General features: G+C 40.0%; 1 protein-coding gene across 4 annotated transcripts in view; it reads left to right on the plus strand.

Moving 5' to 3' along the window:
- Positions 1-17,727, plus strand: part of STARD13 (StAR related lipid transfer domain containing 13) — a 221,877-nt gene that overhangs the window by 50,392 nt on the left and 153,758 nt on the right. For 2 of the 4 annotated variants that reach the window (XM_065901727.1, XM_065901730.1), the window contains exon 1: positions 8,462-8,733. The exons of the other annotated variants lie outside the window; for them this stretch is intronic. In XM_065901727.1, the coding sequence (XP_065757799.1) occupies positions 8,565-8,733 (169 nt within the window). In that variant the 5' untranslated portion in view covers positions 8,462-8,564. Of the gene's footprint in view, positions 1-8,461; positions 8,734-17,727 lie in introns of those variants that run through there. 4 annotated transcript variants of the gene reach the window in all.

The raw sequence follows: 17,727 nt of genomic DNA on the forward strand, positions 1-17,727 counted from the left end.
AGGGAAAACCATTAGACCATTCAAGTATGACCTAAATCAAATCCCTTATGATTATACAGTGGAAGTGAGAAATAGATTCAAGGGACTAGATCTGATAGACAGAGTGCCTGATGAACTATGGATGGAGGTTCATGACATTGTATAGGAAACAGGGATCAAGAACATCCCCAAGAAAAAGAAATGCAAAGCTGTCTGAGGAGACCTTACAAATAGCTGTGAAAAGAACAGAAGCGAAAAGCAAAGGAGAAAAGGAAAGATATACCCATTTGAATGCAGAGTTCCAAAGAATAGCAAGGAGAGATAAGAAAGCCTTCCTCAGTGATCAGTGAAAAAACTAGAGGAAAACAATAGGATGGGAAAGATTAGAGATCTCTTCAAGAAAATTAGAGATACCACGGGAACATTTCATGCAAAGATGGGCACAATAAAGGACAGAAATGGTATGGACCTAACAGAAGCAGAAGATATTAGGATGAGATGGCAAGAATACATGCAAGAACTATACAAAAAGGTCTCCATGACCCAGATAATCATGATGGTGTGATGACTCACCTAGAGCCAGACATCCCGGAACATGAAGTCAAGTGGGCCTTAGGAAGCATCACTATGAACAAAGCTAGTGGAGGTGATGGAATTCCACTTGAGCTATTTCAAATCCTAAAAGATGATGCTGTGAAAGTGCTGCACTCAATATGCCAGCAAATTTGGAAAACTCAGCAGTGGCCACAGGACTGGAAAAGGTCAGTTTTCGTTCCAATCCCAAAGAAAGGCAATGCCAAAGAATGCTCAAACTACTGCACAGTTGCACTCATCTCACATGCTAGTAAAGTAATGCTCAAAATTCTCCAAGCCAGGCTTCAACAGTACATAAACTATGCACTTCCAGATGTTCAAGCTGGATTTAGAAAAGGCAGAGGAACCAGAGATCAAATTGCCAACATCTGTGGATTATCGAAAAAGCAAGAGAGTTCCAGAAAAACATCTATTTCTGCTTTATTGACTATGCCAAATCCTTTGACTGTCTGGATCACCACAAACTGTGGAAAATTCTTAAAGAGTTGGGAAGACCAGACCACCTGACCTGCCTCTTGAGATCTGTATGCAGGTCAGGAAGCAACAGTTAGAACTAGACATGGAACAACAGACTGGTTCCAAATAGGAAAAGGAGTATGTCAAGGCTGTATATTGTCACCCTGCTTATTTAACTTATATGCAGAGTACATCATGAGAAATGCTGGGCTGGATGAAGCACAGCTGGAATTAAGGAAAAATATCAATCACCTCAAATGTGCAGATGACACCACCCTTATGGCAGAAAGCAAAGAAGAACTAAAGAGCCTCTTGATGAAAGCGAAAGAGGAGAGTGAAAAAGTTGGCTTAAAGCTCAACATTCAGAAAACTAAGATCATGGAATCTGGTCCCGTCACTTTATGGCAAATAGATGTGGAAACAGTGACAGACTTTATTTTTGTTGGCTCCAAAATCACTGCAGATGGTGACTGCAACCATGAAATTAAAAGACACTCACTCCTTGGAAGAAAAGTTATGACCAACCTAGACAGCATATTGAAAAGCAGAGACATTACTTTGCCATCAAAAGTGCATCTAGTCAAAGCAATGGTTTTTCCAATAGTCATGTATGGATGTGAGATTTGGACTATAAAGAAAGCTGAGCGCTGAAGAATTGATGCTTTTGAACTGTGGTGTTGGAGAAGACTCTTGAGAGTCACTTGGACAGCAAGGAGATTCAACCCGTCAATCCTAAAGGAAATCAGTCCTGAATATTCATAGAAAGGACTAATGTTGAAGCTGAAACTCCAGTACTTTGGCCACCTGATGCAAAGGACTGACTCCTTTGAAAAGACCCTGATGCTGGGAAAGATTGAAGGGAGGAGGAGAAGAGTATGACAGAGGATGAGATGACTGGATGGCATCACTGACTCGATGGACATGAGTTTGAGTAAACTCCAGGAGTTGGTGAGTGACAGGGAGGCCTGGTGTGCTGCAGTCCATGGGCTCACAAAGAGTTGGAGACGACTGAGCGATTGAACTGAACTGAACTGAAAACTGTTGGAAGAGAAAATCAGGAATTAAAAATATCTCAATAATTCCTTGGGGCTTCACAGGTGACACTGGTGGTAAAGAATCCAGCTGCCAATGTCAGAAATGCAAGAGATGAGGGTTTGATTCTGGGGTCAGGAAGATTCCCCTGGAGGAGGAGATGGCAGCCCACTCCAGTATTCTTGCCGGGAAAATTCGACAGACAGAGGAGCCTGGCCATCTACAGTCCATGATGCTGCAGAGTCGAATATGACTTATTGACTAAACAACAATACAATAGTAATTTTAATAAGCTAAAAACCTGCTCTTAAGTTTGAAAGGTCATTTATTAATTACAGGATAGAGAACACTCATTTAACAACAGATCTTCTGAAAACACAGAAACATCACTTATATTGACTCTAACGTAGTCTGAGTTGATAGAGACAGCCTCCCACATAGCACTTAACATTTGTGTAATAGTGAGATTTTTTTTCTGTCTTCCCTGCCAGACTGTCCCTTGAGACAAGGAGAAATACATCGCATTCACCATTGTATCTTTCATACTTACTGCAGTGCTGTGCAGGCATTAATTAATTAATTCACATTAATTCCATGCTGAATTAATGATTGAGTAAATATAGATTAAAAAAATAAAACCTCTCATTATCTCAGACTGGATCAACAAGAGTGCAATCTCCTGAGAGCAGGAGGTACCCACACCCTGTACCATATACTATTCTGCTTGGCCATGTCTAAAGCTTAAGTTTAGGGTAAGAACAGTATTTTTAAAGATACTGACAGACTGGAGCAGATCCAAAGACAGCAATCAACTTGCTAAATAGTTAGAAGTTGTGTGGTTTGATGGAAAATGTTTAACCTATGAAAGGAGAATCTTATAAGAGGTTGGTTTTCTAAAAATATCTGAAGAACAGGCACATGGAAGAAGGAATAGATTTGTCCTAATTCCAAATGACAGAATTAGAACCAATGGATTGAAATTATAAGCAAAAACTTTCTTAAACAGCTCGTAGTCCTCAGTGAGGTAATATACTTCACATTTATTTGTTGGGTAGAGCATTCATTCATTGATCTGACCATGACTTGTATAGTAATTGGGTGGTTGGATTGGAAGATTTTTAATATCTTTTCCAAATCCAAGATATGTTATGTGCATAATAGTTGAAATGAACAAATGGACTCCATATTAGCATGTAACAATCTAATCTAATCTAGTCATATAACCAATATTTACAGGTATTAACATGACTGTTAATACTAAAGTTTTTGCATTAGTCATGAAACTGTTTCTGAAGGCAGTAGGTTTTGACAGGGTGAAAGAGTAGGAAATCACACAGTTCCAGATCTTTGAAACAACTTATAAAAGTGAAAGAATTTTGGTTTGGCTGGAATGGATGGGTGTAGGCAGTGAGCCCAGGACAAGTCAGGCCAAATAGCTGGCCATATGAACTAGAGCTGATGGCTGGATCCTCAGGGGATGAAATGAGGGCAGAGAATGCACTCTGAAAGGCCTACAGAGATGAAGTTAACTAAAGAGAGCAACGAGGGCTGAGACAAAAAAAAAAAAAAGGAAATCCAATACCACCGAGAAATTTTTGTAGTAAGATCTGGACTCCATGTGGGAGACATGGCCTAAGGTGGGAAAACTGAATCAGGAGAGAATGAAACGTTTTGTGCATGGTTCTGGTCATGGCTGTGTGTTAATATCCCTGGCTTGCCTGCATTGGTCAGCGGGCATGTGGTGTATGCATACCGGAAAGGTTTATTGACAAAGAATGGGGCACATACATCACAAATCAACTGGTAGAAATTCTTGAAATGAGCCTGAGAGCCCACAGGAAGCTTTGACATGAAACCACAACCTTTGGATTCAAATAGTTTAAAAAGCAACCCTCCAGATTGGTTCTTCTTTCTTTCCACCAACCACTTGTATCTCAAACATTTTCCTACTTGGCAGAACTGCCTTGGCGCCCTCTGAACAGGCTGATGAGGAGGCTGGAATGTGCGTGAAGGAACAGAAGGAGAAGCAGACAGATGAAAGCACAGTGAGACATTCCTGGCTTCTGTAAAAGCGCTCCTCACTTTCTGCCACATGTACACAAAATTCCGTTGAGCGCTAATCTGGGATCATCTATCAAAAGACTTAAAATTTTTAAATACCAAAAATTTGTTTAGAGGTCAAATTTCAGAGTTTTGGCTGTGTTTGGAGTGTTTGCCTTAGGAAGAAATGCCATCGAAGAGGCCAGCCAATATGCAGAGTTAGCCTTGAGGACGAGTGGAAAGCAGAGGGCAAACAGCCTACCCTCCAGAAGAGGAGCTGTTGAACAGAGAGGCCATCAGGCTGCCTCTTTACTGTAGGATTGGGGAAGGAATGGGCGGGTCTCCAGCTCTCAGTGTGAAGTTACTCCAGAGGCAGCCTGTAGTTCTCACTGGTTTAATTAAAGGCTCTGGGCTGTGTATATTACTCTAATGACACCTTGATCTCAACCACCGCAAGAATTTAGCTACCCTATACCCATATTTCCATCACATACCATTAAATAGGATTAAGATGATTTTCAGTATATTCTTCCTAAAATTTTCTCCCTTATCCAATTTCCCTAGCACCCTTTTAATGCCACAGTTTTCCCTTTCCTATCCCTCATGTGTAATAGTGGAAAGAGTTAAAATATCATCAGCTTGGAGATACACAGAGGCTCTACACTTGGTCGCTATATCACCTGGGACATTTGTTCACCTCTGAGTCTTAATTTCCTTTTCCACAAAATTATATCAATAGGATAGCACCGAGAGTTTCCATGGAGAATAATTAAAGATGTGACATGTAAATGGCATAAGGTTTAGCACCCAGCAGGTGCTTAGCTTTGTTAGCCACTCCCCCTTTTCCATTCCTCTATTCACTGTTCTTGTTGGTTTCCAATATTGATCTGTTTATCCCATCCCTGAATAGTCTGAGTGAAGATTGTTCTTAATGACCAAATTAGGAAAGAGGAAAAGTAGATGAAAACTAAAAATTAGTACCATCCATTTTCCTCACTTTTGAAGGAATTGGAAAGGAGGAAATTCAGTATCCTGGGTTTTCAGCACTCTCTCCTTCTCTGATTCCTTTGGTCCTCATCCACTCACTCACCAGTGAAGAGGAAGACCTCTGTCCATGAGATGCACGGAGGACATTTCAGCCCAGGGAAAATTATCAGCAGTTTCTTGATTTTACATTTACAACAAGCAGAACTGCCCACCCACTGGTGATTCTTCTAACGCCGGGGCCAAATGATAAAAGAATTCATTGAAAGAGCTTAGGATTCATAGCAATATATTAGCATAAAACAAGACATTAATGATGCTAATGAGAAAATAATGTTACTTACCTGCCTTAAATATGGTATTCTGAAACACACAAAATGACAAAACCATGGTGAGCAGTTGTATAGATTTATAGATACTACTCTAACCAATGGGCTTCAGCAGCAGTAAAGAATCTGCCTGACAATGCAAGAGATGCAGGAGACAGAAATTCAATCTCTGGGTTTGGAAGATCCCCTGGAGGAGGAAATGGCAACCCACTCCAGTATTCTGACCGGGAAAATCCCATGGACAGAGGAGCCTGGTGGGCCACAGTCCATATGGTCACAATGAGTCAGAAACGACTGAGAGACTGAGCATACACACACTTTAACCATAAAAAATACGTTGGATGTGACACAGGAAGACAAAGATGTTATACATGATCCTTCATAGATCCCTTTATTAAAACTCAGACTGATTTTTAGAGAAATTAGGCTGTCTTCTAAGTTGTCTTTCTTTTAATCAGGGAATTCAGGTTCCTTTTTCCCTCTAATTTGCATTCAATTCCTGTTCTTCATTGCCATCTCCTGTGAAATACTATGTTTCACATTTTGTATCTGTTTACATATATCAAAGACTACATATTTATGATCTTGATGTTTTCAGAACAAAACACCTCAGGACTTTGAGTATTCATGTGTCCATTATTGTACAAAGGAAGCATTGTGATTTTTTTAAATGGTAACCTGGCCAAGATACACTGAGGTGCTTTAGTAAGAATCATTCCTATTTATTTTTAAAATGCAGCCACATCAGTATTAAACTACAAGGTTGGCACTGGGAATGGTCAGTCTTTCTTTAAGTGTTATCCACAGCTAAAAAGCAACTGTATATCATTTCCTGTGCTTCCTTCCCTTTGCTTGGTTTTCCAGACATATCCAAGGTTTGCAAGGCCCTTTCTTCTTGCTCTCTCTACTCTTCTATACTCTCCCATTAAAAATTAATAACTGGAGGGTATTTACAGTAGGGGTGTCCTCAGCACTAGACTATCAAACCAAAAGGTGTACATAAGGTGGCTGATATCTTCATCTCCATCAGACAGAAGCCAGTGCTGGATCTGAGCTGGGAGAGTGGACCTCTGGAGTATCTAATATTGCAGTGGAGTGCTAAGCCTTTCTGCCATGCATGCCCAGGCTTCCTGCATATGGGGCACTAGATATTAGATCCCTTTCACCGTCCACAAAAGTTCCCCTGGAATAGAAAAACTCTGATCAAATCCTAAATAAAAATGGAAAAAGAACACCGTGACCCATGAGAGCTTCCTTTTCTTTCCTGTATCAATGCTGACTTGAAAACCTGACCCTTACCTCCTCTTTGCATGATTATCAGAAGAGGTTCACAATTGCCATTAGAGAGAATATATTTCAGTGAAGGTCCTAGGGATCTATATTAAGGTGTTCATTTACCTAATAGGGCTTCCCTGGTGTCTCAGACTGTAAAGAATCCGCCTGCAATGTGGGAGACCTGAGTTCAATCTGATCCCTAGGTTGGGAAGATCCCCTGGAACAGGGAACGGCTACCCACTCCAGTATTCTTGCCTGGAGAATTCCACGGACAGAGGAGCCTGGCAGGCTACAGTCCATGGGGTGACAAAGAGTCAGACACAACTGAGTGACTTTCACTTTTACCTAGGAAGATATTTATGTGAAATGAGCTGCTTCCCAGAATTGCAGAAGGTTCCACAGGGAAAGATGTTAGGTCTGACACACACAGCAAGAATCGAGGCCCTAATTTAAGCCCCGTTGAACGTTCAATTGAGAGTTTTTCATTATTAGGATTCGAAATCCCAGGTCAGGCTATATTTAAGTTTAAGTCAGCCAACTATAAGAACAACTCGGCCATATGCCTCTTTTTCAAAGAACGTTATTCCTTCGGCCCCAGGCTCAGAATTTGATAACATGTTTTCTATGGATTTTTTTTTTTTCCTCTTCACATCAAACAATATTAAACAGAAAAAATAGAAGGAAAAACGCTAATTATTCCCATATGTATACTCTGATACGGCCAAGTGCAATTACTGGCAGTTTCCTAAAACACACACTCTGGTTCCAGATCTCTACACATGTGGGCACAGACCCTCCTCAAGCCTCTGCCTGTGAGAATCCCACCCATTTTTTTTTTTTTTTTTTCAAATCCCACCCAAAGGTCTCTTTCTCTGTGTGGCCAACTCTCATCACCTCAGTCAAAAATAATATTGCTTCCTCTAATATTGCTCTTGTGGCCTGTATTAGCCCATCTGCATAACTTCTCTGTTGGGTCCCAAGCAGCTTGGTGACAGCAGCTTTGCATGAATCTGCATTTCTACAATGATTCCTGGCAGTGTCTTAAATGTGAGAGGTACTTTCAAATTATCAATATTTTGCCTCTGGGTGGTTAAAAATTGGGGAAGTGGAAAATTTAAAGGGGTAGATATTCAACAAAGACGCTGACCTCTGCCAGTCTCCTCCGAAAGAGCTCTCAACCTCCCATGCCGAGGGTCAGGGGCCTGGAGTGTGTTTACTCAGGGCGTTAAAGCACTTCAAGTTTACTCTTCACTGGAAAAACTTTATTTATTTCTTTGTAATGAAGGGTGGTAATTTATACTCAGAGCTTTATGCTTATGTGAAGCGGCTTTTCACGTACGTCGTTTGTCATACCCAGATCTTCTAGCCGGCTGGGCGGCAGCTGCGCTAGGGAAGGCGAGTGTGCTTTCCCTAACCTTTACCACCAGAAAGATTTTTCCCGTGCCCAGGCACTGTTTTCCTTCTGCTGCCGTTTTCTCCTCCCTGTCTCTTTTCCTCTGAGCTCCCAGTGAGGGCCGCTTCTCCGGGCTTCGTCAGCGCGGAGGCAGGGCAAGGCCACAGGGCAGGGCCGTGCTCGCGTGGGCTTCCCCACCGCGCCGCTCTCGGCTCTGCGCGACCTGCCTCTCCCGGGCTCGCGGCCGGGCGCGCCCCGTCCCGTCTCCTGCCTCCCTCCGATTGGGTCTGCGAGGTCACGTGGGAGCCGAGGGCTGGAATTCTGAGTTGTGGCTCCTGGCACTCCTTTTTTTCTTTTTTTAAAAAAATCGCTGGGTCTGTTGAGCTCTGCCGGGCTGGGTTGCCTCTCTCAGTGGCTGAGGCTGGAGGCAGACGGAAACCGCCACAAGGGCAGACTGAGGGGGCAGAAGAAAGTCTGCCGGGATGTTGAGTCAGGGACCCCGGACCCCAGCTTCAGGTTGCTACTATCTAAATGCCATGACACCTGAGGGCCAGGAGATGTATTTGCGATTTGATCAGACTACGAGACGCTCTCCTTACAGGATGAGCCGGATTCTAGCACGCCATCAGCTAGTGACTAAAATTCAACAAGGTGAGTCGCTGGTAGTGGAAGGCTGTTGCTAATTCTGATTTCTGTGGGCTTTCTTTCATGCTAACCCCGTTTTAAAAAATGACTGTTTTCACTTTACAATACATGGATTTCTATGCCACGCCGCGCATACCTTTCAGAAATGCTGCCGTTTTAAGCAAACAGCGACAGCACTTAGCTGCCACATAACTCAACGGTAAAGTCCACAGAAAACTTCAGGATGGGACAGTGAACCATCAGTTTCCGAGACTTAATGTGTGTCTACAGAATAAATGAGACAGGTTTCCTCAGTACGGATTTTAGGAGCTTTTCAGCAGGTTCCTCACACTCTGTCACATTTAAAACTTGGACACTTGTTTATTTAATTGGGAGAGGGGGAAGAACTAACTTCCACCCTGCCAAGATTCTTTAGAACACTGCTAGTGACAGGAGAAAGTTAAAATTCTATTCTTAAGGCCTTTGGGCTGACAACCAAAGTCACATTCTCTGCCTGTTTGTACGTTTATGTCAGCAGTTGCCACTGATTTGTTGATATTGTTCTTCTAGTAAAAGATAAAAGTGTCTGCTAACCTCAAAACAAATCTTGTGACAGAAGCACCAGCTTTGTGAGGCAGACAGGAGAGGATACTGATTACAAGCTGCTAGGGGTCCCTTTTTATTCTCAAGGCGGCTGGGGGGAAATCACTAAAACTCTTTATGCTCCAGAAATAGTTTAAAAGGTGCTGTTTATCTTAGGATAGGTTTGTGTAGAGTAGAAAGATGAGCATTCCTAAGAAACTTCAGTTGCCCATTTAAAAGACATACACACATACCTACACATGTACAATATGTTTATGAAGTTTATAACCAGCCCTCGCAGACTAACTAAATAGCTAAATTATTATATTGGTGATACATAAATTGACCAGGAGTTTCTAGAGCCATTACAAAAATACAACTTCCACTTAAATGAGTTTAAGATTATATTGAATTTTAGAGGGGAAGCTGGGGTTCGTAATCATGAAAATCTTATTGTAATGTTTCCAAAAGGAACAATATGTATTCTAGTGAGCAGCATTTGATGAGATTGTTTCCTTGGAAATTAGGATTTGTTTTTAAAGGTTCAGGAACTGGTTATGTGTGAAGGATACTGGTCCTACATACCGGTCTGATTTCAGGAAGGATATTATGTCATTCCATAAACTCTGTGTGCAGGTCTTGGTTGAATAGAAACAAAAGTAATCATTTCCCTGTGGCTTGATTTAAAAATACACTAGGCTTAGAATAAAAGCCAGCTCCATTTTAGTTTTAGAGATTTCTAACAATAGTGCCTTACCAGACATCATCATCATTGTGGACATAGGGGCTCAGTAAATGTTTGGTGACAGTTTGATGGCTTATATAGTCTGTGCTCTGTAAATGTTCCTCAGCATGCTCGTAAAGTGTGTTATGTTAGAAACATTGCATACAAATAGTTTGAAATATCTTTGTCAATCTCCTTAAATGAAGTTATAGTGATTTATTTCATAAAAAATTATTCATGTTCTTTCTGGAATGAAGATTATTTTTCCAATAAGGACTTGAGATGTTATGAACACATGTATGATCGTTGAAAGTGTATTCTGTGTCAGTGTTTCATTTTGTCTAATTAGAAAATTTGAGCATTCTTACCTTTTTTTTAATATTGGGCAATGGAATATTTGAAGCTAATGAATGCCTAAAAATTAAGTGACAGTTAGGATCATAGGTAAAGCATGCAAGAATTCCAACAGTCCAATGATTAGGAGCTTGTTATTTGTTAATAATGAGTTAGATGGTGAGTTAATAATACAATGTGCAATTGTATCATAAGACTTTGAGAAAGCAGAAGCAAAACGATTTTACTGGGTTTACTGTGTGAATACATTAGTTTCCTGTAAGAGTAGAGAATATTGACTGAACATTTATAATATATCGTGTTCTGCTCTGAGGGTTTTATATTATGTATTTCAATTCATTTTATCCTCAAAAAGTACATCCTTGTAGGTGAGTACTATTTTTATACCCATTTTAAAGGTGAGAAAACAGAAGTACATAGAGTTTAAATAATTTCTCCAAAGTTACATAGTAAGAACTGGTATTTGAATGTATCTGTAGAGACCATGCTCAATCATACTCTAAACCATTTTTTAGTTTTTATAGTGAGGGTTAAACTACCAAACCTGTGGTTGATTTCTGAATTGTATATTTCAATCTTTTCTACTCAGGATATAGCACTGAACCATATTATAGAATCATCATGAGATTTCCAGTCAGGTCTTATTTCTCTGGTGGAACAAAGTGCTATGTGTTTTACCTTCCTCGAGCAGTTAGTACCCAATAGTACATGACGTCTGGTTATTTTACTAATGGCCTACAATCATTCAGTTAAAGCTTATCAAGTGCATATTAAATTAATAGCATCATTGTTTTTTGTAGCTCACTTATTGGTATCTTGAAATGACAGCCACTTCACTAAAATGGTTTTCATTACTCTGCTTATAGATATTTCAAGAAAGATTGGGCATTGTATTAATACAGTTTGGGGGCATGAAGACATAGTCTTTCATGGCTGTTGGGAACAGTGCAAACAGGAGTAAGTTGCTCCTCTCTGACCTCATTACAATGAGATAATCATTGAATGGCATGGACATGATTCAACAGTAGATCCACTCATGGGAGGGGAAAACAAGGAAGGGAAATAAAGGAATCTTTGATGATGCATAGGATCAGAATGAGTTGCTAAAACCCAGGATGAATCTAAACTTGCTCATCTTAGGGTATGCTCCAAACTATACATGCACCATTTCTCTAGCTGTCTCTTTAGTTCTGGAGTCTTAAGTCCAGTTAAAAAGAGAAGCAATGTTTAAAATAGAGTGTTGTTTTATAGAGTAAAAACTTATCACATAAGTCATACTGCTCATAGTCCTTACCACACAATCTTGCTGAATCAATGGGGAAATTGTTATAGGGAGACAGGATGGAAATAATAATGGTCCTTATTTCCCTCACAGGCAGGCACTTGGGATGGACAAGAGGGAGGATGCTAAGGAGGTGGAGGAAGAGTGTATTAGTCCATAGAAGGGGAGAATGGGGATTTTATGTCATTGCTGCTGCTGCTAAGTCACTTCAGTCGTGTCTGACTCTGTGTGATCCCATAGACAGCAGCCCACCAGGCTCCCCTGTCCCTGGGATTCTCCAGGCAAGAACACTGGAGTGGGTTGCCATTTCCTTGTCCTTTATGTCATTAGATGGCTACAATTTATTGGCTACATGTGTACCATGCTTAAGTCTATACACACACACCTTACTAGGAAAATTCAAATTGAGGCAGATATATAAATGTGATTACTTGCTTTGTGAAATAATTCATCATGCTATTAAATGTAAAAAATATGTTAATGCTTTAAATAGCATGAAATGGACCTGATTGCAATAAAGTCCACTGAACTCTAAAGAAAAAAGGAGACAGGGATGCAGGCTCTCCTTAGACACTGTCTCATTCTTTTACTGTGGCAAGTTTCAGACTTTCACTGGGCCTTCATTTCTTGACGAGGAAATGAGATGGTCAGACTGTGATTCTGGTTCTCAGGATATTTCTGTGGTTGAGGCAGTAACTTCTTGAACTAGAGTGCGTAAAGCAGGGAAATTTAAATCCAGAGTGACAAAGCCAAAAGGGAAACAGAGCAGCAATCTAATGTGGAACAGATCAATGACTTCTAATTTTTCTACATCTTGTCAAGGAAATGGTGAAATGGAAATCAGATTTTAATTCTACTTCTGATGCTAATTAATTGTGTGATCTGGGGAAAGTAACAACTTCTCTGGGCCATTCTTTTCTTCTTGCATAAAATGAAAGAGTTTGAATTAAGTAAGCATGAAGTTCCCATCATCTCTAAAATTCTAGGATTCTGTGATCACAGGTTATTACTTTAAGAGAAAGATGATGCTTATTTACATTTTCCTTATTATGTCATTCAACATCTACCCGGACATGCTTCTTTGTTACCTGTTTAATGCTCTCATTATCAATTTACTAGGAACATGAGGATGTCCAGTCTTGTGGACTATTTAAATGTCAGTATAAGCTGTAACTGTAAAGGTTAGTTATAACTATAAAGGAACTTGTAAAACCTTTCTTTCTCAGGAGTCCTGGACTGTACCATAGAGTTATTGTAATGCCTGGCCCCTTACAAGGATTGTAGGGACCAGAGAGTTAATGTAGGTATACCCCCATGCTCACAAAAAAAAACCCATCTTTTCTTGATAGAAAATGTAGAGTGTAGAAATTTCACTAATAGGAGAATTAGTGAAAATTGGACCTGCACTTTCATTGACTTTTTATCTGAGACTATTTTTAGAGATAGCTCCTGAACTCAACTAGAGTGGAATAAACTTCCATTTTTATGTTCACAGAGAATGGAACTGGGCATAAGTGATGTATTCACTCTCATGCCTCTATCAAGTCAAATGATATCTTGGGGATCTGCCCATCAAATGATATCTTGGGGATTTGCCCAACCTAAGTGGTGGCATTGCTCATCCCTGGTGTAAGAAACCTCCACCAATTGAGTAGCATCAGCCAAAATTAAATAATTCTCTGGGGTTTTGTCTTGGGGGGGGGGGGACAGATTGCCCTTTCTCTATGCCTAGCATTCTCTTAGTCAACTACTTTCAAAAATAGAGGATGAATACACCTGCAGAAAGACAGATGGAACACAGAAAACAGGGTGAGAATGTGTCAGTCATGTGAGAGTGCTGGTCAAAAGTTCTTAAAAAAAAAATATTGTCAGAAATTCACATTTCATGAAATCAGAGCCTCTTTCTATTCTGTGCTGGTGGACTGGAGGGCCTGTACAGAAAGAACACTATTCAACTAGAAGTTACAGGAAAATCTGTTAAGTGAATTAAGTCAACTAACTTTGAATAACATTTTAAAAATCATCACATAGTAAAAATGTGAGCAGTCAAGAAATAAGTACTAGAAGGAAATTATCAAAGAGCAATATGCTTGTACACATATAAAACTTGAGAGTTTAACTTTAACCAAATTGTGACTTTCATAGCTGCACTCCACTGAGCTTATTAGTTCTGAACTAATAAACACCCTTCCCAGTTGCAGATTTTGTGACATTAGTTTAAGTGAACAGAAATTCATTGATTCATTTTTTCCTCTTTTCTCCTCTCGCCCCATCCCATAATCAGTGCTTTAATTCCTAGTAAATTTAGGACACTGGTCAACTCTTTTAAAACAAGGTTCCCTATTTCCCTAGCAAGCTAATCGTGGCCAATTAGAAGCACAAGTTGGGGGGGGGAAGAAAGAAAATCACCAGTAGTGGTCTGAGCAATTGATGGCCCAGACTTACTTAGCTAGAAAACAAGTGGGTTTTAGTAAACTTCCTATATAAAAGAAAATGCATGCTTGCTCAGTTGTGTCTGACTCTCTGCGACCCCATGGACTGTAGCCAACCAGGCTTCTAAGTCCATTGGATTCTCCAGGCAAGAATACTGGAATGGGTTGCCATTTCTTCCTCCAGGAAATCTTCCCAACTCAGGGACTGAACCACTGGCAGGCAGGATTCTTTACCACTGAGCCCATATAAGGGAAAATACATTGGTGGAAATTTAGTGGAACAGATGATCATGTGCTCTGTCCCTGCATCTCATTAGCTGTGAGAATGAGGTGCTGAGACTAGGGAAGAACACACAAGAAGATGATCATGCATTGCACACCAGATCTTTGAATGAAATGAGGATCATGTGAAAATCATCTTCTGTCTCCTCAGGGGCAATCTGAATATGATTTTGGTGTGGGTAAAGACATTATGTCTTAATTTACATTCTACCTCATTTTCTTAAAGGATTTGGGGTAGTTCAGAGAAGATGCAAGTCAGTTTTAAAAAAGATAAATCTGGTGGAAAAGAAAAATGTAGGTCGATTCAGTTCAGTTCAGTTCAGTTGCTCAGTCGCATCCTACTCTTTGCAACTCCATGGACTGTAGCAAGGCAGCCTTCCCTGTCCATCATTAACTCTGGGAGCTTGCTCAAGCTCATGTCCATCGAGTCGGTGATGCCATCCAACCATCTCATCCTCTGTCATACTCTTCTCCTTCTGCCTTCAAATCTTCCCAGCATCAGGATCTTTTCCAGCGAGTCAGTTCTTCACATCATGTGGCCAAAGTATTGGGGTTTCAGCTTCAGCATCAGTCCTTCCAATGAATAGTCAGGACTGATTTCCTTTAGGATTGACTGTTTGGATCTCCTTGCTGTCCAAGGGACTCTCAAGAGTCTTCTCCAACATCACAGTTCAAAAGCATCGATTCCTCAGCACTCAGCTTTCTTTATGGTCCAACTCTCACATTCATACATGACTACTGAAAAAACCATAACTTAGACTAGGTAGACCTTTGTTGGTAAAATAATGTCTCTGCTTTTTAATATGTTATCTAGGTTAGTCATAGCTTTTCTTCCAAGGAGTAAGCTTCTATTAATTTCATGGCTGCAGTCACCATCTGCAGTGATTTTGGAGCCCAAGAAAATTAAGTCTGTCACTGTTTTCATTGTTTCCCCATCTATTTGCCATGAAGTGATGGGACCAGATGCCATGATTTTCGTTTTTTGAATGTTGAGTTTTAAGTAGATCAATTAACAAGATAAAAAGAGATATATAGAGATATTATATAAAAATTTATAATGTAAGGCCCTGAATAATTATTAAAAGCATGCTGCAGGTTTAGCTTGAGCATTCCTAATCTAAGAAAAGAGGAAAACATGATCAGGGAAGTTTTGCCATGTCCGTAAGGTAAAATCATAGCAGTACAGTTTTCCCTGGGACTTGATACACAGGAGCAGTTTCTCATAAAAAAATCCCATGGTGCTTTTTAACATTTTTACAGTGGATTCAATAGCAAACCCCTTACAGCATCCTATAGTGAAAGTAGGGGCATAACAATAAATTTTAATTCAGTAAAACTATTTGAGGATGGAGTGGGCAGATCACAGCAAGGAGGTTCAGTATGTAATCCTCTGATTCCCTAGCTTGACCTAGAAATAGCATGGAAACTGGAGACAATTTCACTGTGTCTGAGAACTCTAGTTACATGGACGGATGGATGGATACTTAGACAGATGGATAGTCAGGAGGAAGAAGTTTTTGTGGTTAAGTACTTTTGAGAAAAACTACATCCCCTTTCCTTTCTTGGAAATTCATATTTATGAAAGGCTCAGAGAAACCCTGCAGAAAGTAATTTAACCTTGTTTAAACGCACATATTTCATCATTAAACCATTTTTTACTGGATACCAGGAAGTGACACATGTGAAACCCATGTTCCCCAAGGAACACATTTTAGAAAGTCTGGTTTAGGAAAGTGCAGGGCTGTGTGGTTCATTCAGATCATTTTCTTTGAACATATTTATTGCCTGAATTAATAATTTGAGATTATATCTTACAAAGTAACATTGCAAGTATTCTGTTTTCAAATAAGACCAACTCCATATGCTTTAAAAATCAGCTGGGTAAACTCAGGATGATATCTTTCATGAAAATAAAAAGGAAGATCCTAACCTAATTAGGTGGCCTCTGCACATTTGCCCAGCAGAAAACTGAAGGGGTAGGTATATGGACAGAGTTAATCATTGTAATAATAGTACAAATAATCTTCAAGTAACTCTACAAAATACGTTCTATTGGGCCAGAAGAAAGAAATTATTGCTTTTTAGCTCTGGATCTGTCTAACCTACCATAAAGCCGAAGTCCTAGTTGAATCCCAAAAGGATCCGACATTATAGCAGCTAATTCAGAATATTCCATTACTGCTGGGAAGTGGAGTCACTGCCCCACAGGAAAGAAACAGGAAACTCTTTAGGGGTCACAAATTCTCCCTGGTGGCTCAGAGTCAATTTCTGACTCAGGGTCCAGTTGTATCCTTGGTTACATAATGTCCCTCTCAGAACGACAGAATAAAGTGACCTGATAGATAATAGGTCATTCTTAATAGTAAAATCTGTTTGGTCCAGTTATATAAGCAACTTACCAAGTTTTCCGTGAAGACTACAGATATTCTTAAGGTTTTCTTTTTTCCTCCTGCTGGCAAAGAGATAACGAATTAACATCTGCATTATGACTGATGCCTTTTGAGAGAAATCCACAGAATATCAAGAGGCTGCAACAGAAGGCATGAATAATTAGTCCATATCGTGTCGCCCAAATCCCTATGCCATTAAGTCATACAGGGTCATGGCAATCACCATAGAAGGGTGCCGCGTAGGGCAGGGTAGACACAGATTACTGTGAAAATGTATACTCTATTGTTTGAAAAGACATGAATTCTCTTTTTTTGGAGAAGCTTAGGGTCAAAAGGAATTTAAATGGAATGGTTGGAAAATGACTTAGAGAACACGCTAATGTTGTTAGAAAAAAGAAATCAATAGAAATACATCCAAACTGTCTGGCTAGGCTCTCAAATGACTTCCCTCACAAACCATAGGAATCCTAACAATTGTAGAGGTCTGACAGAGGCAGAGCTGACTAAGTACCAGTATTTTGCATTGCCACGTCTCTACCATTCTGATAAAACACTATGCTAAAACAGTGTAGAGGAGAGAGTGGAGGTTGTAAGGGAACTGACAGTCACCAAATAACTAATTTACATGTCAGTGTATGAGCTGAAGAAGGCATTCTCTCCCTGCATTCCTACTCTCCCTGCATTCCTACTCTCCCTGCATTCCTACTCTCCTCTTCCTGGTAATTTTGAAAATCATGCATATGGATGCCAAGATTAGTATTCCATCGCTATAAGTGAACAGTGGCATCCCATACACATTTGTATTCACCAGAGGGCACACTGGAAAAAAAAATACAGTAGTCATAAAATCATTTTCCTCTGAAAGTTTTACTACCCCCAAATTATCTATAATATTTAAAATCACTATAAGAAATAAGAAAGATTCACAATTCCAGTGACAATCACATTCCAACCATCCTTACCTAAAGACTAGGG

Source organism: Muntiacus reevesi, chromosome 11 (genome assembly GCF_963930625.1).
Source record: "Muntiacus reevesi chromosome 11, mMunRee1.1, whole genome shotgun sequence".
Lineage (NCBI taxonomy): Eukaryota > Metazoa > Chordata > Mammalia > Artiodactyla > Cervidae > Muntiacus > Muntiacus reevesi.